The sequence below is a fragment of the Triturus cristatus genome, chromosome 8 (genome assembly GCF_964204655.1).
Source record: "Triturus cristatus chromosome 8, aTriCri1.1, whole genome shotgun sequence".
NCBI lineage: Eukaryota > Metazoa > Chordata > Amphibia > Caudata > Salamandridae > Triturus > Triturus cristatus.
The window spans coordinates 1,647,631,692-1,647,655,581 of NC_140591.1; the positions used below are offsets into that span (position 1 = coordinate 1,647,631,692).

The 23,890-nt window shown below is 46.8% G+C and overlaps 1 protein-coding gene across 1 annotated transcript in view; it reads right to left on the reverse strand.

Moving 5' to 3' along the window:
* The window catches only part of LOC146808487 (transient receptor potential cation channel subfamily M member 2-like), a 1,974,138-nt gene that overhangs the window by 579,835 nt on the left and 1,370,413 nt on the right, over nucleotides 1–23,890 (reverse strand). The window contains exon 21 of the mRNA XM_085623577.1: nucleotides 3,208–3,379. Coding sequence (XP_085479703.1) covers nucleotides 3,208–3,379 — 172 coding nt within the window. The remainder of the gene's footprint in view (nucleotides 1–3,207; nucleotides 3,380–23,890) is intronic.

A 23,890-nucleotide genomic window follows, 5' to 3' on the forward strand; every position in this document is an offset into this window, starting at 1 on the left:
CTGTGTTTGCCGAGTTTATTGTCTGTTACCATCGATTTCCGCGCGCCTAGAGACCTGTAGGTGATTGGGCGCGATATAAATCCAAAATAACAATAACAATAACAACAACAGACTCTCTTGGTCCCGCCGGACCCCGACGACGACAAGCGTATCCCCCAGCTCGAGGATTGTGAGCTGTGCACAAGGTACGCCCCTGCATTTGATCCATATCCCCAAAGACTGTCCCGCTACCTCCTACCCCCTCCAAGACTCTGTGAGACCGCGCTCCACTTGTATATATTTGCCTTGCTGATCATAAAGATCCTACAACTCCGATCTGATAAAGATTTGTTCTTAAGAACTCCCGGTGTGGTGTCTCTTTGTCGTGTGGTGCCGAGTGTACGATCCTAGATACGAGATTCCTCTCCTGAGGAGTCTCCCGCCAGTGCCCGGCTACGATACCTCGAGGGTTGGTCTCAGGATAGTCAGGGCCCCCTCCGGGCTCCTCTGAGGTCGCCTTCTAACACTCCCCCTCCCTACATCCCTGCTTGGTGAGTTACGAACCCCCATATCTCCAACTTGCAGAGTGCCTTTCACCCACACTGTGTACCTATGACAACAAAAAAGACGCGGGAAGCGTGCATGCCGCCGGCATCACTCAAGATGTTGCTTATGATGGATAGGTTGATACCCCCAAATCTCCTGAAGACTGTAGACTGCAGAAGTCACCGGGGAGCGGTGAGCGCCACTGGGCAAAGTCTCGAATCAGATGGCTAAGTATGGGTGGTAAAGTTTCAAAAGCCCACCATCTCCCAACACCCCCACCCGCATTGCCGAATACCAAAGAACAAGGGGCCTCACAGGACCACCCTGTAAAGCATTTGTGTCACTTATCTGCATCAGGGCCCTATCTGGACGGGGAATCCGGGCCTCACCCTCTCGGCAGCTGTGATTTGCAGCGAGTGCCTGTCTTGTCGCTCATCCAGTTTCCAGCCCTTCAGCCACCTCCATGCCTCCTGCGGTGCTGTGAAGAAATGTGATTTTCTGTCTGCAACACTCTAAGGTTGGTGGGTATACCATCATGTATTTCAGATTCCTGTCACGGAGGGTCTTTTTCACTGCCTCGAAGGTCCGCCTTTGGTCCGGAAAAAAACGGATAGTGGTGTTTTCATATCCGAGGTCCTTATGTGAACGCGCCGCCTACAAGATGGCGTCCCTATCTCTAAAGTTAAGCATGTGAGCTATGATTGTACAGGGGCCCCTGGGCATGGCTGACGCCCAAGTGCTCGTGCTTGTTCCACCGAGCAGAAAGTAGACAAACATTTGGGCTTGAGGGTATGTAGAATGAAGTCTTACAGAAAGAGATCCATTGATTGCCCCTCTGCCCTCGCCGGAAGCCCCACCAACCGGATATTATTGCGGTAGGCTCTGAATTCCTGGTCCTCCAGGCGGGCCACAATTTCTGTTTGTAGTTTTGTCAGAACTAGCACTTGCTCTTTTAAACGTTTAGTTTTGGATAGCAGGCCCCCAATGTTTGTTTCCACTGTGTCAAGCTTTGGTTCCAGGTTTAGTGAGGGGTCCAATGCTTGTTGATCTTCAGTTACTGCCGGGCTTCCAGTTGCTCCACCTCTCCACTCAACATGACAGTGTACTTGTCTATTTATTTTGGTGCTGACCAGGGCCTGGGCCTTTAGTGTGGACCATTGTTGCTCTATTTGCCTGTCAAAGGCAGCACCGCTACAGCCCAGGAGCTCAGCAAGGGCCCTCTAAGGTCCTCCTCCAATCACCCCATATGGGGCTGCGTGACCACTATTGCTCAGTTTCCCTCTCCCCTCTCATCCAGACAGCGGCAGAGACCACCAAGCAGTTGCTGTTTTGTGCAGGGATCTATTTAGTACATGCCGTCTAATTCAGTCCTGGGTCCTCAGAGTGCTCCCCGGAGATCCCCAGTCGCCAAGCAGGCCCTTCTTCTGATGAGTTAGGAAGGGAGGGAGAGGAGGGGGGCTCCCACCCCCTGCAGCATGGCAGTGAGGAGCCACTGAGTGTTTACTTCCATTACATTAATAGGCCGTCGCAGGCTTCCACAGGAGTTCGGGCATGTTTGCTGTGTCTCTATGGCCTACTACACTGTTTGATTGAGGGGGAGTTGGAATTTCTCTTATCAGCAGCTGGGTCCACCTCCCTGTGGCTCTAAGGCCCTCACCCAGTCGCCCCCTGGGACCCACGACCCCATGAATGACGAGGCACAGCCCGGGGGGATAAATAAAGAGAGCCTGCTCGCACAAGGGCAGTGTGTGCACCAGACCAAATACTGTGTTACTGTGTTCCTGGTTCAGCAGAGATAGGACATCGTGCTGGGGGTACCCGATCAGTGGGGACCCTTACACCATCTTTCACAGCGGGCCAAATCATTCGTCATCGCTCGTCACGATTGTAGAATCCTAAATAAGCAGACGTTAGGTGATCTTTAAATTAAGTTTATTTCTAGATAAAACGGGCCATTGATGAGTAGCGTAAAGCGCAGCCTCTCTCTCCCAACTCAGCTTACAACTGTCCCAACTGCTTTTAGGGTCGAGTTTACACTATATTAAACTCCAATAGATAAATAAATAAAATAAACATTCTAAATAACCTCAGAGAATAAAATGACCCCTACTATGGCATGCATGTATTCCACTTGTACAATCTACAACAATAGTTTTATCAAGTTTCACTGCAAAAAGTAACACTGGTTTAACACATATTACTAAAAGTAAATTAAATAACTGATTCTGTCTCAGTGGGCATACCACTGCAAATATTTACAGTTATTTTGTTTCAAAGTTTTCCATTCTATAAAAAATATTTACATTAAATATGCGAAAAATGTAAACATTACTATATGAGCAGCTAACTGTGAGTTTCCTCATATGCACAACGCCACCCTTCACATTAAGAATTGCTTTGCTGCTGTTCCTAAACTTCCAAACTTCCCTGTAATGTAATGTCTCTGGCCCAACAAACATAAGACCCTTTGAGAACTCCCACAGACCACCAAAGCACATTGATAATACTGTCCTCCATAGATAGGGTGTTAATGACCCTATATAGCATCATCACTTTGAAATACCAATACTTTTTCAACAGGCTTAACACACCATTGTGATGCCCCAGAGGGTGTGACGGAATTGCAGAAAGTGAACTAGAAAGACCTATAGCATGTGACATAATAACTAAGCGGTTCCTTACTGTCTACATCAGGAGGTATCTGCCCGAAGAGTGTGAGGTAAGGCTCATATAGCACATTGTGGAAGATCCAGTATAACCGATGTTCATTGTGCACAAGGATCGCCTGCTTAGAGACCCCAAATGACACCACCCACACGGTCAGCAGCAACAGGAAGAAGCCGAGGTCCTTAATCTGAAATGAGAAATGCAATGATGTAACCCCTTTAGCAAAAATGTACTACGTTTTGTACACTGAGTCAAATTTACAAAGTGTAATGTGGTGATGGCATCCTCACTTACGAAAATAAAATAAACAAGCCTTGCACCATTTATATCATACAAAACAGAAAACTAAAATAATGTTGTGTGAAGAAGCAAAATATCTAAATAGAGTGCAAAATCCTACAGGAATGCGGCTGATTTTAATTTTATGTCAAGTCCAGTGGCTCATACTGTGCTGTCGTTCTTGCCATTGAACTCAATTGCAACCAGATTTTACGAACAGTCATTCATGAAAGCTGAAAAGCAATACAAAAACTACAACAGGCAACAGGCGTAGGTGCTGGACTACCAACTGTCACAATCACAGGTGCCTCATTAGCCCTCTATACATAGTCCTTGGCCATCCTGCTCTTCCTTTTTAGCTCGGAAGACCAGCTGTAATCAGTATATGGAGTGTAATCCCGCCTGCTGCTTGCTTGGGTCCCGGAGCCCATACTTCGGTTCCGTAGAAGGCTGAGGAGCCCCGGCCAAGTACAGTTTCTCCACGCTTTCAAGTGTAGGTACTCTGTATCAAAGTACATGTTTGTTTCTGAGACGTGCCGGTCCTGTCTAATTAAAAGTAATACGTATCATTGAAGAAGTGCAGGCACGCTCCGTCTCAAAATAAAAAAGTGCCGGAACTCAGTACCGGCCCATTTAAAGCACTGGTTTAGGGACGTGAGCCAGGACCTCAGACTTGAGAAGATTGAGCAGGTGCCTGTACTGAAAGATCGCCACCTACAGGCAAAGTGTGGCACCTCATCTCGAGGACCTATTAGTACAGAGGTGAAAGAAAGGGACAGGGCGCGGGAAGGGCACCTGCCCTCCCCTGCATGCCCCGTCACCCCCATCTTGGTGCCCTGTGCCGGAAACTCTTCAGGGCAGCTGCTGTGTTTGTTGTGATACCAAAGGGGATGATAGACCGAGTGTTTGAGCAAATCAAACACTCACAACCAGTCAAATGATATGGGTTTAATCCATCATCATTCTTTAGCTCACTCCACCACCCCAGTTCAGCTAAGTCCTTATGCAAATCAGTCTGAACCTGTGCCTCTTGGGAACAGTCCAGCCCGAACTGCCATGCCATGTCTTCCCTAGACCGGAAACAAGCATCCTGGGACCGGTTTCTGGCTATTCAGCCGTCATCAGCCAGGCTAGCTTGAATCCAGTGGCAAAGTGAGCAAGGGACCCACGTCTGGGCATACCCTGCCAATTTAGGGCAAACACAGCGATACCAAAGGGGGCGTTTGAGCAAATCAAACACTCACCCCCAGTCAACTGATCTGGGTTTAATCCATCATCATTCTTTAGCTCACTCCACCACCCCAGTTCAGACATGGCCATATGCAAATCAGTCTGAGTCTGTGCCTCATGGGAACAGTCCAGCCCGAATTGCCAAGCCAGGTCCTCCCTGGACCGGAAACAAGCTTCCTAGGACCGGTTTCGGGTTCATAACCCTCGTCAGCCAGGCTATCTTGAATCCAGTGGCAAAGTGAGCAAGGGACCCACGTCTGGGCATACCCTGGCTACTTAGAGCGAACAAAGTTTGTTGTGGGCAGCTGGAGACCTGGGATAGGCAATGCGCTTGTACAGCGCCGCGTGAACTCGGCCTCCGAGAGGCTCTTAAGTGATGTTAGTGCTCTCGTCTTGAGGCGGGGTCATCTCAGGGTCTCGGAAGGTGCTCATCAAAGAACAACAGCTGCGACTTGAAGTGCAGGTCACTGCAGGAACGTACTATGGGGCCTGGTGGAGAGCTCCCTCCCCTCCAGGGCCCTTCACTCTGCTTAAGGACTTGCTATCAATGTGATGCAGCCTGATGTATCGTGAAACTTGAGGGGCATCTAAACAATTGTTTTCAGTGTCCCAATCTTTTATTCCTCTATGCCGCTGGGTCGCTCGATTTGCAGGACCAAGAATGGCAACAAGGGAACCCCCGGAGGGTGGGGGCGGTGTAGGAGGTTGAGGCCGGTTTGAAGCATGGTCACAGTGGCTGAATTGTAAAGAAATCAGAGGTGGGCGGGGCCAACAGATTAACAGGGACAGCAGAGCTACAGCCGAGCTAAGGGCCTCGCTCAGATCTTAGAGCCCGTGCACGAGTCGAGCTCTGTCATGCAGCAAACATCACCTAAAATATGATAAAGCTGCTTCAAAATTCTTTAACGTGGCGCAGGACGTACTTATGAATAGTTATAGTTTTGTACAACTGGTAGTCTAAACTCACATATTTGGAAGAGCTTTCATAAACGAGAATGAAAAAAGGTTTTGGTGAAATGAGATGTTTGCCTCAGATCACACAATTTAAGCAGGGACCCAACAATGTATCTAGGTTTTCTGGTTTCACTTTGTACAACTTAGCCAGTAAATGGGTATCCATCTGCCTTCCCTCATGTTAAGGTTTTGTTTTTACCTTTCAGTGCAGTTTTAAACAGAGCGTGAATTCGCCCCGAGGCCAGTAAATGGGTATCCATTTGCCTTCCCTCATGTTAAGGTTTTGTTTTTACCTTTCAGTGCAGTCTTAAACAGAGCGTGAATTCGCCCGAGGCCTGTAAATGGGTATCCATCTGCCTTCCCTCATGTTAAGGTTTTGTTTTTACCTTTCAGTGCAGTTTTAAACAGAGCGTGAATTCGCCCGAGGCCTGTAAATGGGTCACCATCTGCCTTCCCTCATGTTAAGGTTTTGTTTTTACCTTTCAGTGCAGTCTTAAACAGAGCGTGAATTCGCCCCGAGGCCTGTAAATGGGTATCCATCTGCCTTCCCTCATGTTAAGGTTTTGTTTTTACCTTTCAGTGCAGTTTTAAACAGAGCGTGAATTCGCCCGGAGGCCTGTAAATGGGTATCCATCTGCCTTCCCTCATGTTAAGGTTTGGTTTTTACCTTTCAGTGCAGTCTTAAACAGAGCGTGAATTCGCCCCGAGGCCTGTAAATGGGTATCCATCTGCCTTCCCTCATGTTAAGGTTTTGTTTTTACCTTTCAGTGCAGTTTTAAACAGGGCGTGAATTCGCCCGAGGCCTGTAAATGGGTATCCATCTGCCTTCCCTCATGTTAAGGTTTTGTTTTTACCTTTCAGTGCAGTTTTAAACAGAGCTTGAATTCGCCCGAGGCCTGTAAATGGGTATCCATCTGCCTTCCCTCATGTTAAGGTTTTGTTTTTACCTTTCAGTGCAGTTTTAAACAGAGCGTGAATTCGCCCGAGGCCTGTAAATGGGTATCCATCTGCCTTCCCTCATGTTAAGGTTTTGTTTTTACCTTTCAGTGCAGTCTTAAACAGAGCGTGAATTCGCCCGAGGCCTGTAAATGGGTATCCATCTGCCTTCCCTCATGTTAAGGTTTTGTTTTTACCTTTCAGTGCACTCTTAAACAGAGCGTGAATTCGCCCGAGGCCTGTAAATGGGTATCCATCTGCCTTCCCTCATGTTAAGGTTTTGTTTTTACCTTTCAGTGCAGTTTTAAACAGAGCGTGAATTCGCCCGAGGCCTGTAAATGGGTATCCATCTGCCTTCCCTCATGTTAAGGTTTTGTTTTTACCTTTCAGTGCAGTTTTTAACAGAGCGTGAATTCGCCCGAGGCCAGTAAATGGGTATCCATCTGCCTTCCCTCATGTTAAGGTTTTGTTTTTACCTTTCAGTGCAGTTTTTAACAGAGCGTGAATTCGCCCGAGGCCTGTAAATGGGTATCCATTTGCCTTCCCTCATGTTAAGGTTTTGTTTTTACCTTTCAGTGCAGTTTTAAACAGAGCGTGAATTCGCCCGAGGCCTGTAAATGGGTATCCATCTGCCTTCCCTCATGTTAAGGTTTTGTTTCTACCTTTCAGAGCAGTTTTAAACAGGGCGTGAATTCGCCCGGAGGCCTGTAAATGGGTATCCATCTGCCTTCCCTCATGTTAAGGTTTTGTTTTTACCTTTCAGTGCAGTTTTAAACAGGGCGTGAATTCGCCCCGAGGCCTGTAAATGGGTATCCATCTGCCTTCCCTCATGTTAAGGTTTTGTTTTTACCTTTCAGTGCAGTCTTAAACAGAGCGTGAATTCGCCCGAGGCCTGTAAATGGGTATCCATCTGCCTTCCCTCATGTTAAGGTTTTGTTTTTACCTTTCAGTGCAGTTTTAAACAGGGCGTGAATTCGCCCCGAGGCCTGTAAATGGGTATCTCTCTGCCTTCCCTCATGTTAAGGTTTTGTTTTTACCTTTCAGTGCAGTTTTAAACAGGGCGTGAATTCGCCCGAGGCCAGTAAATGGGTATCCATCTGCCTTCCCTCATGTTAAGGTTTTGTTTTTACCTTTCAGTGCAGTTTTTAACAGAGCGTGAATTCGCCCGAGGCCTGTAAATGGGTATCCATTTGCCTTCCCTCATGTTAAGGTTTTGTTTTTACCTTTCAGTGCAGTTTTAAACAGAGCGTGAATTCGCCCGAGGCCTGTAAATGGGTATCCATCTGCCTTCCCTCATGTTAAGGTTTTGTTTTTACCTTTCAGTGCAGTTTTAAACAGGGCGTGAATTCGCCCCGAGGCCTGTAAATGGGTATCCATCTGCCTTCCCTCATGTTAAGGTTTTGTTTTTACCTTTCAGTGCAGTCTTAAACAGAGCGTGAATTCGCCCGAGGCCTGTAAATGGGTATCCATCTGCCTTCCCTCATGTTAAGGTTTTGTTTTTACCTTTCAGTGCAGTTTTAAACAGGGCGTGAATTCGCCCCGAGGCCTGTAAATGGGTATCCATCTGCCTTCCCTCATGTTAAGGTTTTGTTTTTACCTTTCAGTGCAGTTTTAAACAGAGCGTGAATTCGCCCGAGGCCTGTAAATGGGTATCCATCTGCCTTCCCTCATGTTAAGGTTTTGTTTTTACCTTTCAGTGCAGTTTTAAACAGGGCGTGAATTCGCCCCGAGGCCTGTAAATGGGTATCCATCTGCCTTCCTTCATGTTAAGGTTTTGTTTTTACCTTTCAGTGCAGTTTTTAACAGAGCGTGAATTCGCCCCGCGGCCTGTAAATGGGTATCCATCTGCCTTCCCTCATGTTAAGGTTTTGTTTTTACCTTTCAGTGCAGTCTTAAACAGAGCGTGAATTCGCCCGAGGCCTGTAAATGGGTATCCATCTGCCTTCCCTCATGTTAAGGTTTTGTTTTTACCTTTCAGTGCAGTTTTAAACAGGGCGTGAATTCGCCCCGAGGCCTGTAAATGGGTATCCATCTGCCTTCCCTCATGTTAAGGTTTTGTTTTTACCTTTCAGTGCAGTTTTAAACAGAGCGTGAATTCGCCCGGAGGCCTGTAAATGGGTATCCATCTGCCTTCCCTCACGTTAGGTTTTGTTTTTAACTTTCAGTGCAGTTTTAAACAGAGCGTGAATTCGCCCGAGGCCTGTAAATGGGTATCCATCTGCCTTCCCTCATGTTAAGGTTTTGTTTTTACCTTTCAGTGCAGTTTTAAACAGGGCGTGAATTCGCCCCGAGGCCTGTAAATGGGTATCCATCTGCCTTCCCTCATGTTAAGGTTTTGTTTTTACCTTTCAGTGCAGTTTTAAACAGAGCGTGAATTCGCCCGAGGCCTGTAAATGGGTATCCATCTGCCTTCCCTCATGTTAAGGTTTTGTTTTTACCTTTCAGTGCAGTTTTAAACAGAGCGTGAATTCGCCCGAGGCCTGTAAATGGGTATCCATCTGCCTTCCCTCATGTTAAGGTTTTGTTTTTACCTTTCAGTGCAGTTTTAAACAGGGCGTGAATTCGCCCCGAGGCCTGTAAATGGGTATCCATCTGCCTTCCCTCATGTTAAGGTTTTGTTTTTACCTTTCAGTGCAGTCTTAAACAGAGCGTGAATTCGCCCGAGGCCTGTAAATGGGTATCCATCTGCCTTCCCTCATGTTAAGGTTTTGTTTTTACCTTTCAGTGCAGTTTTAAACAGGGCGTGAATTCGCCCCGAGGCCTGTAAATGGGTATCCATCTGCCTTCCCTCATGTTAAGGTTTTGTTTTTACCTTTCAGTGCAGTTTTAAACAGAGCGTGAATTCGCCCGAGGCCTGTAAATGGGTATCCATCTGCCTTCCCTCATGTTAAGGTTTTGTTTTTACCTTTCAGTGCAGTTTTAAACAGGGCGTGAATTCGCCCCGAGGCCTGTAAATGGGTATCCATCTGCCTTCCCTCATGTTAAGGTTTTGTTTTTACCTTTCAGTGCAGTTTTAAACAGAGCGTGAATTCGCCCGAGGCCTGTAAATGGGTATCCATCTGCCTTCCCTCATGTTAAGGTTTTGTTTTTACCTTTCAGTGCAGTTTTAAACAGGGCGTGAATTCGCCCCGAGGCCTGTAAATGGGTATCCATCTGCCTTCCCTCATGTTAAGGTTTTGTTTTTACCTTTCAGTGCAGTTTTTAACAGAGCGTGAATTCGCCCCGAGGCCTGTAAATGGGTATCCATCTGCCTTCCCTCATGTTAAGGTTTTGTTTTTACCTTTCAGTGCAGTCTTAAACAGAGCGTGAATTCGCCCGAGGCCTGTAAATGGGTATCCATCTGCCTTCCCTCATGTTAAGGTTTTGTTTTTACCTTTCAGTGCAGTTTTAAACAGGGCGTGAATTCGCCCCGAGGCCTGTAAATGGGTATCCATCTGCCTTCCCTCATGTTAAGGTTTTGTTTTTACCTTTCAGTGCAGTTTTAAACAGAGCGTGAATTCGCCCGGAGGCCTGTAAATGGGTATCCATCTGCCTTCCCTCATGTTAGGTTTTGTTTTTACCTTTCAGTGCAGTTTTAAACAGAGCGTGAATTCGCCCGAGGCCTGTAAATGGGTATCCATCTGCCTTCCCTCATGTTAAGGTTTTGTTTTTACCTTTCAGTGCAGTTTTAAACAGGGCGTGAATTCGCCCGAGGCCAGTAAATGGGTATCCATCTGCCTTCCCTCATGTTAAGGTTTTGTTTTTACCTTTCAGTGCAGTTTTTAACAGAGCGTGAATTCGCCCGAGGCCTGTAAATGGGTATCCATTTGCCTTCCCTCATGTTAAGGTTTTGTTTTTACCTTTCAGTGCAGTTTTAAACAGAGCGTGAATTCGCCCGAGGCCTGTAAATGGGTATCCATCTGCCTTCCCTCATGTTAAGGTTTTGTTTTTACCTTTCAGTGCAGTTTTAAACAGGGCGTGAATTCGCCCCGAGGCCTGTAAATGGGTATCCATCTGCCTTCCCTCATGTTAAGGTTTTGTTTTTACCTTTCAGTGCAGTCTTAAACAGAGCGTGAATTCGCCCGAGGCCTGTAAATGGGTATCCATCTGCCTTCCCTCATGTTAAGGTTTTGTTTTTACCTTTCAGTGCAGTTTTAAACAGGGCGTGAATTCGCCCGAGGCCAGTAAATGGGTATCCATCTGCCTTCCCTCATGTTAAGGTTTTGTTTTTACCTTTCAGTGCAGTTTTTAACAGAGCGTGAATTCGCCCGAGGCCTGTAAATGGGTATCCATTTGCCTTCCCTCATGTTAAGGTTTTGTTTTTACCTTTCAGTGCAGTTTTAAACAGAGCGTGATTTCGCCCGAGGCCTGTAAATGGGTATCCATCTGCCTTCCCTCATGTTAAGGTTTTGTTTTTACCTTTCAGTGCAGTTTTAAACAGGGCGTGAATTCGCCCCGAGGCCTGTAAATGGGTATCCATCTGCCTTCCCTCATGTTAAGGTTTTGTTTTTACCTTTCAGTGCAGTCTTAAACAGAGCGTGAATTCGCCCGAGGCCTGTAAATGGGTATCCATCTGCCTTCCCTCATGTTAAGGTTTTGTTTTTACCTTTCAGTGCAGTTTTAAACAGGGCGTGAATTCGCCCCGAGGCCTGTAAATGGGTATCCATCTGCCTTCCCTCATGTTAAGGTTTTGTTTTTACCTTTCAGTGCAGTTTTAAACAGAGCGTGAATTCGCCCGAGGCCTGTAAATGGGTATCCATCTGCCTTCCCTCATGTTAAGGTTTTGTTTTTACCTTTCAGTGCAGTTTTAAACAGGGCGTGAATTCGCCCCGAGGCCTGTAAATGGGTATCCATCTGCCTTCCCTCATGTTAAGGTTTTGTTTTTACCTTTCAGTGCAGTTTTTAACAGAGCGTGAATTCGCCCCGAGGCCTGTAAATGGGTATCCATCTGCCTTCCCTCATGTTAAGGTTTTGTTTTTACCTTTCAGTGCAGTCTTAAACAGAGCGTGAATTCGCCCGAGGCCTGTAAATGGGTATCCATCTGCCTTCCCTCATGTTAAGGTTTTGTTTTTACCTTTCAGTGCAGTTTTAAACAGGGCGTGAATTCGCCCCGAGGCCTGTAAATGGGTATCCATCTGCCTTCCCTCATGTTAAGGTTTTGTTTTTACCTTTCAGTGCAGTTTTAAACAGAGCGTGAATTCGCCCGGAGGCCTGTAAATGGGTATCCATCTGCCTTCCCTCACGTTAGGTTTTGTTTTTACCTTTCAGTGCAGTTTTAAACAGAGCGTGAATTCGCCCGAGGCCTGTAAATGGGTATCCATCTGCCTTCCCTCATGTTAAGGTTTTGTTTTTACCTTTCAGTGCAGTTTTAAACAGGGCGTGAATTCGCCCCGAGGCCTGTAAATGGGTATCCATCTGCCTTCCCTCATGTTAAGGTTTTGTTTTTACCTTTCAGTGCAGTTTTAAACAGAGCGTGAATTCGCCCGAGGCCTGTAAATGGGTATCCATCTGCCTTCCCTCATGTTAAGGTTTTGTTTTTACCTTTCAGTGCAGTTTTAAACAGAGCGTGAATTCGCCCGAGGCCTGTAAATGGGTATCCATCTGCCTTCCCTCATGTTAAGGTTTTGTTTTTACCTTTCAGTGCAGTTTTAAACAGGGCGTGAATTCGCCCCGAGGCCTGTAAATGGGTATCCATCTGCCTTCCCTCATGTTAAGGTTTTGTTTTTACCTTTCAGTGCAGTCTTAAACAGAGCGTGAATTCGCCCGAGGCCTGTAAATGGGTATCCATCTGCCTTCCCTCATGTTAAGGTTTTGTTTTTACCTTTCAGTGCAGTTTTAAACAGGGCGTGAATTCGCCCCGAGGCCTGTAAATGGGTATCCATCTGCCTTCCCTCATGTTAAGGTTTTGTTTTTACCTTTCAGTGCAGTTTTAAACAGAGCGTGAATTCGCCCGAGGCCTGTAAATGGGTATCCATCTGCCTTCCCTCATGTTAAGGTTTTTTTTTTACCTTTCAGTGCAGTTTTAAACAGGGCGTGAATTCGCCCCGAGGCCTGTAAATGGGTATCCATCTGCCTTCCCTCATGTTAAGGTTTTGTTTTTACCTTTCAGTGCAGTTTTAAACAGAGCGTGAATTCGCCCGAGGCCTGTAAATGGGTATCCATCTGCCTTCCCTCATGTTAAGGTTTTGTTTTTACCTTTCAGTGCAGTTTTAAACAGGGCGTGAATTCGCCCCGAGGCCTGTAAATGGGTATCCATCTGCCTTCCCTCATGTTAAGGTTTTGTTTTTACCTTTCAGTGCAGTTTTTAACAGAGCGTGAATTCGCCCCGAGGCCTGTAAATGGGTATCCATCTGCCTTCCCTCATGTTAAGGTTTTGTTTTTACCTTTCAGTGCAGTCTTAAACAGAGCGTGAATTCGCCCGAGGCCTGTAAATGGGTATCCATCTGCCTTCCCTCATGTTAAGGTTTTGTTTTTACCTTTCAGTGCAGTTTTAAACAGGGCGTGAATTCGCCCCGAGGCCTGTAAATGGGTATCCATCTGCCTTCCCTCATGTTAAGGTTTTGTTTTTACCTTTCAGTGCAGTTTTAAACAGAGCGTGAATTCGCCCGGAGGCCTGTAAATGGGTATCCATCTGCCTTCCCTCATGTTAGGTTTTGTTTTTACCTTTCAGTGCAGTTTTAAACAGAGCGTGAATTCGCCCGAGGCCTGTAAATGGGTATCCATCTGCCTTCCCTCATGTTAAGGTTTTGTTTTTACCTTTCAGTGCAGTTTTAAACAGGGCGTGAATTCGCCCGAGGCCAGTAAATGGGTATCCATCTGCCTTCCCTCATGTTAAGGTTTTGTTTTTACCTTTCAGTGCAGTTTTTAACAGAGCGTGAATTCGCCCGAGGCCTGTAAATGGGTATCCATTTGCCTTCCCTCATGTTAAGGTTTTGTTTTTACCTTTCAGTGCAGTTTTAAACAGAGCGTGAATTCGCCCGAGGCCTGTAAATGGGTATCCATCTGCCTTCCCTCATGTTAAGGTTTTGTTTTTACCTTTCAGTGCAGTTTTAAACAGGGCGTGAATTCGCCCCGAGGCCTGTAAATGGGTATCCATCTGCCTTCCCTCATGTTAAGGTTTTGTTTTTACCTTTCAGTGCAGTCTTAAACAGAGCGTGAATTCGCCCGAGGCCTGTAAATGGGTATCCATCTGCCTTCCCTCATGTTAAGGTTTTGTTTTTACCTTTCAGTGCAGTTTTAAACAGGGCGTGAATTCGCCCGAGGCCTGTAAATGGGTATCCATCTGCCTTCCCTCATGTTAAGGTTTTGTTTTTACCTTTCAGTGCAGTTTTAAACAGAGCGTGAATTCGCCCGAGGCCTGTAAATGGGTATCCATCTGCCTTCCCTCATGTTAAGGTTTTGTTTTTACCTTTCAGTGCAGTTTTAAACAGGGCGTGAATTCGCCCCGAGGTCTGTAAATGGGTATCCATCTGCCTTCCCTCATGTTAAGGTTTTGTTTTTACCTTTCAGTGCAGTTTTTAACAGAGCGTGAATTCGCCCCGAGGCCTGTAAATGGGTATCCATCTGCCTTCCCTCATGTTAAGGTTTTGTTTTTACCTTTCAGTGCAGTCTTAAACAGAGCGTGAATTCGCCCGAGGCCTGTAAATGGGTATCCATCTGCCTTCCCTCATGTTAAGGTTTTGTTTTTACCTTTCAGTGCAGTCTTAAACAGAGCGTGAATTCGCCCCGAGGCCTGTAAATGGGTATCCATCTGCCTTCCCTCATGTTAAGGTTTTGTTTTTACCTTTCAGTGCAGTTTTAAACAGGGCGTGAATTCGCCCCGAGGCCTGTAAATGGGTATCCATCTGCCTTCCCTCATGTTAAGGTTTTGTTTTTACCTTTCAGTGCAGTTTTAAACAGAGCGTGAATTCGCCCGAGGCCTGTAAATGGGTATCCATCTGCCTTCCCTCATGTTAAGGTTTTGTTTTTACCTTTCAGTGCAGTTTTAAACAGGGCGTGAATTCGCCCCGAGGCCTGTAAATGGGTATCCATCTGCCTTCCCTCATGTTAAGGTTTTGTTTTTACCTTTCAGTGCAGTTTTAAACAGGGCGTGAATTCGCCCCGAGGCCTGTAAATGGGTATCCATCTGCCTTCCCTCATGTTAAGGTTTTGTTTTTACCTTTCAGTGCAGGTTTAAACAGGGCGTGAATTCGCCCCGAGGCCTGTAAATGGGTATCCATCTGCCTTCCCTCATGTTAAGGTTTTGTTTTTACCTTTCAGTGCAGTTTTAAACAGGGCGTGAATTCGCCCGAGGCCTGTAAATGGGTATCCATCTGCCTTCCCTCATGTTAAGGTTTTGTTTTTACCTTTCAGTGCAGTTTTAAACAGAGCGTGAATTCGCCCCGAGGCCTGTAAATGGGTATCCATCTGCCTTCCCTCATGTTAAGGTTTTGTTTTTACCTTTCAGTGCAGTTTTAAACAGAGCGTGAATTCGCCCCGAGGCCTGTAAATGGGTATCCATCTGCCTTCCCTCATGTTAAGGTTTTGTTTTTACCTTTCAGTGCAGTTTTAAACAGGGCGTGAATTCGCCCGAGGCCTGTAAATGGGTATCCATCTGCCTTCCCTCATGTTAAGGTTTTGTTTTTACCTTTCAGTGCAGTTTTAAACAGGGCGTGAATTCGCCCCGAGGCCTGTAAATGGGTATCCATCTGCCTTCCCTCATGTTAAGGTTTTGTTTTTACCTTTCAGTACAGTTTTAAACAGGGCGTGAATTCGCCCCGAGGCCTGTAAATGGGTATCCATCTGCCTTCCCTCATGTTAAGGTTTTGTTTTTACCTTTCAGTGCAGTTTTAAACAGGGCGTGAATTCGCCCGAGGCCTGTAAATGGGTATCCATCTGCCTTCCCTCATGTTAAGGTTTTGTTTTTACCTTTCAGTGCAGTTTTAAACAGAGCGTGAATTCGCCCGAGGCCTGTAAATGGGTATCCATCTGCCTTCCCTCATGTTAAGGTTTTGTTTTTACCTTTCAGTGCAGTCTTAAACAGAGCGTGAATTCGCCCCGAGGCCTGTAAATGGGTATCCATCTGCCTTCCCTCATGTTAAGGTTTTGTTTTTACCTTTCAGTGCAGTTTTAAACAGAGCGTGAATTCGCCCGGAGGCCTGTAAATGGGTATCCATCTGCCTTCCCTCATGTTAAGGTTTTGTTTTTACCTTTCAGTGCAGTTTTAAACAGAGCGTGAATTCGCCCCGAGGCCTGTAAATGGGTATCCATTTGCCTTCCCTCATGTTAAGGTTTTGTTTTTACCTTTCAGTGCAGTTTTAAACAGAGCGTGAATTCGCCCGGAGGCCTGTAAATGGGTATCCATCTGCCTTCCCTCATGTTAGGTTTTGTTTTTACCTTTCAGTGCAGTTTTAAACAGAGCGTGAATTCGCCCGAGGCCTGTAAATGGGTATCCATCTGCCTTCCCTCATGTTAAGGTTTTGTTTTTACCTTTCAGTGCAGTTTTAAACAGGGCGTGAATTCGCCCGAGGCCAGTAAATGGGTATCCATCTGCCTTCCCTCATGTTAAGGTTTTGTTTTTACCTTTCAGTGCAGTTTTTAACAGAGCGTGAATTCGCCCGAGGCCTGTAAATGGGTATCCATTTGCCTTCCCTCATGTTAAGGTTTTGTTTTTACCTTTCAGTGCAGTTTTAAACAGAGCGTGAATTCGCCCGAGGCCTGTAAATGGGTATCCATCTGCCTTCCCTCATGTTAAGGTTTTGTTTTTACCTTTCAGTGCAGTTTTAAACAGGGCGTGAATTCGCCCCGAGGCCTGTAAATGGGTATCCATCTGCCTTCCCTCATGTTAAGGTTTTGTTTTTACCTTTCAGTGCAGTCTTAAACAGAGCGTGAATTCGCCCGAGGCCTGTAAATGGGTATCCATCTGCCTTCCCTCATGTTAAGGTTTTGTTTTTACCTTTCAGTGCAGTTTTAAACAGGGCGTGAATTCGCCCGAGGCCTGTAAATGGGTATCCATCTGCCTTCCCTCATGTTAAGGTTTTGTTTTTACCTTTCAGTGCAGTTTTAAACAGAGCGTGAATTCGCCCGAGGCCTGTAAATGGGTATCCATCTGCCTTCCCTCATGTTAAGGTTTTGTTTTTACCTTTCAGTGCAGTTTTAAACAGGGCGTGAATTCGCCCCGAGGTCTGTAAATGGGTATCCATCTGCCTTCCCTCATGTTAAGGTTTTGTTTTTACCTTTCAGTGCAGTTTTTAACAGAGCGTGAATTCGCCCCGAGGCCTGTAAATGGGTATCCATCTGCCTTCCCTCATGTTAAGGTTTTGTTTTTACCTTTCAGTGCAGTCTTAAACAGAGCGTGAATTCGCCCGAGGCCTGTAAATGGGTATCCATCTGCCTTCCCTCATGTTAAGGTTTTGTTTTTACCTTTCAGTGCAGTCTTAAACAGAGCGTGAATTCGCCCCGAGGCCTGTAAATGGGTATCCATCTGCCTTCCCTCATGTTAAGGTTTTGTTTTTACCTTTCAGTGCAGTTTTAAACAGGGCGTGAATTCGCCCCGAGGCCTGTAAATGGGTATCCATCTGCCTTCCCTCATGTTAAGGTTTTGTTTTTACCTTTCAGTGCAGTTTTAAACAGAGCGTGAATTCGCCCGAGGCCTGTAAATGGGTATCCATCTGCCTTCCCTCATGTTAAGGTTTTGTTTTTACCTTTCAGTGCAGTTTTAAACAGGGCGTGAATTCGCCCCGAGGCCTGTAAATGGGTATCCATCTGCCTTCCCTCATGTTAAGGTTTTGTTTTTACCTTTCAGTGCAGTTTTAAACAGGGCGTGAATTCGCCCCGAGGCCTGTAAATGGGTATCCATCTGCCTTCCCTCATGTTAAGGTTTTGTTTTTACCTTTCAGTGCAGTTTTAAACAGGGCGTGAATTCGCCCCGAGGCCTGTAAATGGGTATCCATCTGCCTTCCCTCATGTTAAGGTTTTGTTTTTACCTTTCAGTGCAGTTTTAAACAGGGCGTGAATTCGCCCGAGGCCTGTAAATGGGTATCCATCTGCCTTCCCTCATGTTAAGGTTTTGTTTTTACCTTTCAGTGCAGTTTTAAACAGAGCGTGAATTCGCCCCGAGGCCTGTAAATGGGTATCCATCTGCCTTCCCTCATGTTAAGGTTTTGTTTTTACCTTTCAGTGCAGTTTTAAACAGAGCGTGAATTCGCCCCGAGGCCTGTAAATGGGTATCCATCTGCCTTCCCTCATGTTAAGGTTTTGTTTTTACCTTTCAGTGCAGTTTTAAACAGGGCGTGAATTCGCCCGAGGCCTGTAAATGGGTATCCATCTGCCTTCCCTCATGTTAAGGTTTTGTTTTTACCTTTCAGTGCAGTTTTAAACAGGGCGTGAATTCGCCCCGAGGCCTGTAAATGGGTATCCATCTGCCTTCCCTCATGTTAAGGTTTTGTTTTTACCTTTCAGTACAGTTTTAAACAGGGCGTGAATTCGCCCCGAGGCCTGTAAATGGGTATCCATCTGCCTTCCCTCATGTTAAGGTTTTGTTTTTACCTTTCAGTGCAGTTTTAAACAGGGCGTGAATTCGCCCGAGGCCTGTAAATGGGTATCCATCTGCCTTCCCTCATGTTAAGGTTTTGTTTTTACCTTTCAGTGCAGTTTTAAACAGAGCGTGAATTCGCCCGAGGCCTGTAAATGGGTATCCATCTGCCTTCCCTCATGTTAAGGTTTTGTTTTTACCTTTCAGTGCAGTCTTAAACAGAGCGTGAATTCGCCCCGAGGCCTGTAAATGGGTATCCATCTGCCTTCCCTCATGTTAAGGTTTTGTTTTTACCTTTCAGTGCAGTTTTAAACAGAGCGTGAATTCGCCCGGAGGCCTGTAAATGGGTATCCATCTGCCTTCCCTCATGTTAAGGTTTTGTTTTTACCTTTCAGTGCAGTTTTAAACAGAGCGTGAATTCGCCCCGAGGCCTGTAAATGGGTATCCATTTGCCTTCCCTCATGTTAAGGTTTTGTTTTTACCTTTCAGTGCAGTTTTAAACAGAGCGTGAATTCGCCCGAGGCCTGAGCGCTTTACAGGAGCTCCAGTTACATTACAAACATTCACAGGTATTGTTTCTAGGCACGGGCAGATTACATGCCTTGCCCAGAATCACGGGATGTTGAGCACACGCCAATCTGATTCCCAGTTTCACAGTTGGCAGCTGTGACTAAGGCCGCATCCTGGAGATAGGGCGGGCAGCAGACAGAAGCCACATGAAGCTCGGCTCGTTATGGGCTCGAGGTTCCAACAGGACCCCGAGCCGAGCTTGAACCAGGCTTTAGGCTCACTGACCTCTAAAACAAACAAGTGCGGGTACCTGGAGGTTTTCTCAATTGGCCACCTCCAGCATGGCTGACCTGTAGGTTTGCCAAACACCAAGGCTCTGGCCCTGCCCTCCATCATTCTTCTTTCTCACCACCCTACATTCCACACCGGTGTCTCTCACTCTTGCAGGTTCCGTTTTATTTCTCTTTCTCCCTCTGCCACCGTTTCCCCACCCTCCCTTTTCCTACCTTTAGCTCTCTTTGTTGGAGTCAAAGTGTGATAATAAAATTGTCCACGTACACTTCGAACCGCAGGCCTGTGGCTTGTCTGATTGACATCAGTAGAGTTCACTATTTTGAAATATTTGAGCTAGTCTCAGAACTACTTTACAACTAAAAGCAGCATTTCTATAAATATGTGCGGGTTTATGCCAAGCCCTATGCAAACCAGTTCAGTCCCAAAAAGAACAGTTCACTGTAAAGCACAGGCTCATCATGTATTTCGGGCAAAAAGTTCTGCGCCCGAACGTGGAAGGACACATAGTTGGCAGGTGTATTACAAAAATATAGTTGCTAAAATATAATCCAGCATCCATATTGTGTCCTAAATGGGGCCTACAAAAATGTCACCCTGTTTAAGTTAATAATCGAATTTTTCCATTCAATGCAATTATATTTTGTAAACAATATTTAGGACACTGTATGTCAGACAATCTTTCGTTTTACAGTATTCTCACATTTAACTGTTTGGAATGTATGCAGAAGAAAGTTACTTTCTAGAAAATTCCGCAACTGCCGGGTCACTCACTGCTCATTCTACCAACTTAGCGAACAGCGGCACGAGGGCAATTCAAGGAAAGTTAGCAGCGTGCTCAGGATTCACCCTTGCGTTCTTTAAAAGGAGATGGATGACAAATAAATTGTAATTGAATGGGAATACAGCCAGATACCAAAGACGAGTCACGATGTGTCTCAGTAAAGGCCTAACAGCTTCTTGTGCTGATAAGAGAAGTCTTGCCGGACATTGATCACTGGGACATCCTGATGGTTTACTTTCTAAAAGTGATTTCTTAAATTCTTCTCGTTCGAGAACTTCCAAAACGAGGGACTAAGTAAGTATCAGCAGAATTGCAGGCTGGTCTACAGACGCCAGAAGAATTGGAATTTAGTGCGAAGGTGATAGAGTCTCAAAGATGCTGACTTTGGTCACGGCAATAAACAGACAGATAATAAACTAAATGTTGAGACCTTTCATTTCCTTCCGTGGTCCAGCTTTGTACCGGGAACTCTCAGTTCCATGCGAGAAGGTTGCACCTCTGCTCTTTTCAGTGATGTATAACACAATGCTGGGTGTCCTGCAAGAAATGCTGGGTGTCCTGCAAGAAATGCTGGGGTTCCTACCTCTGCTCACCAATTAGCATGCCCACTCTTAAATGCTGGGTGTCCTGCAAGAAATGCTGGGTGTCCTACAAGAAATGCTGAGTATCCTGCAAGAAAAGCTGGGGGTCCTGCAAGAAATACTGGGTGTCCTGCAAGAAATGCTGGGTGTCCTGCAAGAAATGCTGGGTGTCCTGCAAGAAATGCGGGGTGTCCTACAAGAAATGCTGAGTATCCTGCAAGAAATGCTGGGTGTCCTGCAAGAAATGCGGGGTTCCTACCTCTGCTCACCCATTAGCATGCCCACTCTTAAATGCTGGGTGTCCTGCAAGAAATGCTGGGTGTCCTACAAGAAATGCTGAGTATCCTGCAAGAAATGCTGGGTGTCCTGCAAGAAATGCGGGGTTCCTACCTCTGCTCACCCATTAGCATGCCCACTCTTAAATGCTGGGTGTCCTGCAAGAAATGCTGGGTGTCCTACAAGAAATGCTGGGTGTCCTGCAAGAAATGCTGGGTGTCCTGCAAGAAATGCTGGGTGTCCTGCAAGAAATGCCGGGGTTCCTACCTCTGCTCACCCATTAGCATGCCCACTCTTAAATGCTGGGTGTCCTGCAAGAAATGCTGGGTGTCCTACAAGAAATGCTGGGTGTCCTGCAAGAAATGCTGGGTGTCCTGCAAGAAATGCTAGGTGTCCTGCAAGAAATGCCGGGGTTCCTACCTCTGCTCACCATTAGCATGCCCACTCTTAAATGCTGGGTGTCCTGAAATAAATGCTGGGTGTCCTACAAGAAATGCTGAGTGTCCTGCAAGAAATGCTGGGTGTCCTGCAAGGAATGCTGGGGGTCCTGCAAGAAATGCTGGGTGTCCTGCCAGAAATGCTGGGTGTCCTGCAAGAAATGCTGGGTGTCCTGCAAGAAATGCTGGGGGTCCTGCAAGAAATGCTGGGTATCCTACAAGAAATGCTGGGTGTCCTGCAAGAAATGCTGGGTGTCCTGCAAGAAATGCTGGGTGTCCTGCAAGAAATGCTGGGTGTCCTGCAAGAAATGCCGGGGTTCCTACCTCTGCTCACCCATTAGCATGCCCACTCTTAAATGCTGGGTGTCCTGCAAGAAATGCTGGGTGTCCTACAAGAAATGCTGGGTGTCCTGCAAGAAACGCTGGGTGTCCTGCAAGAAATGCTAGGTGTCCTGCAAGAAATGCCGGGGTTCCTACCTCTGCTCACCATTAGCATGCCCACTCTTAAATGCTGGGTGTTCTGAAAGAAATGCTGGGTGTCCTACAAGAAATGCTGAGTGTCCTGCAAGAAATGCTGGGTGTCCTGCAAGAAATGCTGGGGGTCCTGCAAGAAATGCCGGGTGTCCTGCCAGAAATGCTGGGTGTCCTGCAAGAAATGCTGGGTGTCCTGCAAGAAATGCTGGGTGTCCTGCAAGAAATGCTGGGGTTCCTACCTCTGCTCACCAATTAGCATGCCCACTCTTAAATGCTGGGTGTCCTGCAAGAAATGCTGGGTGTCCTACAAGAAATGCTGAGTATCCTGCAAGAAAAGCTGGGGGTCCTGCAAGAAATACTGGGTGTCCTGCAAGAAATGCTGGGTGTCCTGCAAGAAATGCTGGGTGTCCTGCAAGAAATGCGGGGTTCCTACCTCTGCTCACCCATTAGCATGCCCACTCTTAAATGCTGGGTGTCCTGCAAGAAATGCTGGGTGTCCTACAAGAAATGCTGGGTGTCCTGCAAGAAATGCTGGGTGTCCTGCAAGAAATGCTGGGTGTCCTGCAAGAAATGCCGGGGTTCCTACCTCTGCTCACCCATTAGCATGCCCACTCTTAAATGCTGGGTGTCCTGCAAGAAATGCTGGGTGTCCTACAAGAAATGCTGGGTGTCCTGCAAGAAATGCTGGGTGTCCTGCAAGAAATGCTAGGTGTCCTGCAAGAAATGCCGGGGTTCCTACCTCTGCTCACCATTAGCATGCCCACTCTTAAATGCTGGGTGTCCTGAAATAAATGCTGGGTGTCCTACAAGAAATGCTGAGTGTCCTGCAAGAAATGCTGGGTGTCCTGCAAGGAATGCTGGGGGTCCTGCAAGAAATGCTGGGTGTCCTGCCAGAAATGCTGGGTGTCCTGCAAGAAATGCTGGGTGTCCTGCAAGAAATGCTGGGGGTCCTGCAAGAAATGCTGGGTATCCTACAAGAAATGCTGGGTGTCCTGCAAGAAATGCTGGGTGTCCTGCAAGAAATGCTGGGTGTCCTGCAAGAAATGCTGGGTGTCCTGCAAGAAATGCCGGGGTTCCTACCTCTGCTCACCCATTAGCATGCCCACTCTTAAATGCTGGGTGTCCTGCAAGAAATGCTGGGTGTCCTACAAGAAATGCTGGGTGTCCTGCAAGAAACGCTGGGTGTCCTGCAAGAAATGCTAGGTGTCCTGCAAGAAATGCCGGGGTTCCTACCTCTGCTCACCATTAGCATGCCCACTCTTAAATGCTGGGTGTCCTGAAAGAAATGCTGGGTGTCCTACAAGAAATGCTGAGTGTCCTGCAAGAAATGCTGGGTGTCCTGCAAGAAATGCTGGGGGTCCTGCAAGAAATGCCGGGTGTCCTGCCAGAAATGCTGGGTGTCCTGCAAGAAATGCTGGGTGTCCTGCAAGAAATGCTGGGTGTCCTGCAAGAAATGCTGGGGTTCCTACCTCTGCTCACCAATTAGCATGCCCACTCTTAAATGCTGGGTGTCCTGCAAGAAATGCTGGGTGTCCTACAAGAAATGCTGAGTATCCTGCAAGAAAAGCTGGGGGTCCTGCAAGAAATACTGGGTGTCCTGCAAGAAATGCTGGGTGTCCTGCAAGAAATGCTGGGTGTCCTGCAAGAAATGCCGGGGTTCCTACCTCTGCTCACCCATTAGCATGCCCACTCTTAAATGCTGGGTGTCCTGAAAGAAATGCTGGGTGTCCTGCAATAAATGCTGGGTGTCCTGCAAGAAATGCTGGGGGTCCTGCAAGAAAAGCTGGGTGTCCTGCAAGAAATGCTGGGTGTCCTGCAAGAAATGCTGGGTGTCCTGCAAGAAATGCTGGGTGTCCTGCAAGAAATGCTGGGGTTCCTACCTCTGCTCACCCATTAGCATGCCCACTCTTAAATGCTGGGTGTCCTGCAAGAAATGCTGGGTGTCCTACAAGAAATGCTGGGTGTCCTGCAAGAAATGCTGGGTGTCCTGCAAGAAATGCTGGGTGTCCTGCGAGAAATGCCTGGGTTCCTACCTCTGCTCACCTATTAGCATGCCCACTCTTAAATGCTGGGTGTCCTGAAAGAAATGCTGGGTGTCCTACAAGAAATGCTGAGTGTCCTGCAAGAAATGCTGGGTGTCCTGCAAGAAATGCTGGGGGTCCTGCAAGAAATGCTGGGTGTCCTGCCAGAAATGCTGGGTGTCCTGCCAGAAATGCTGGGTGTCCTGCAAGAAATGCTGGGTGTCCTGCAAGAAATGCTGGGGTTCCTACCTCTGCTCACCCATTAGCATGCCCACTCTTAAATGCTGGGTGTCCTGCAAGAAATGCTGGGTGTCCTACAAGAAATGCTGAGTATCCTGCAAGAAATGCTGGGTGTCCTGCAAGAAATGCTGGGGGTCCTGCAAGAAATGCTGGGTGTCCTGCAAGAAATGCTGGGTGTCCTGCAAGAAATGCTG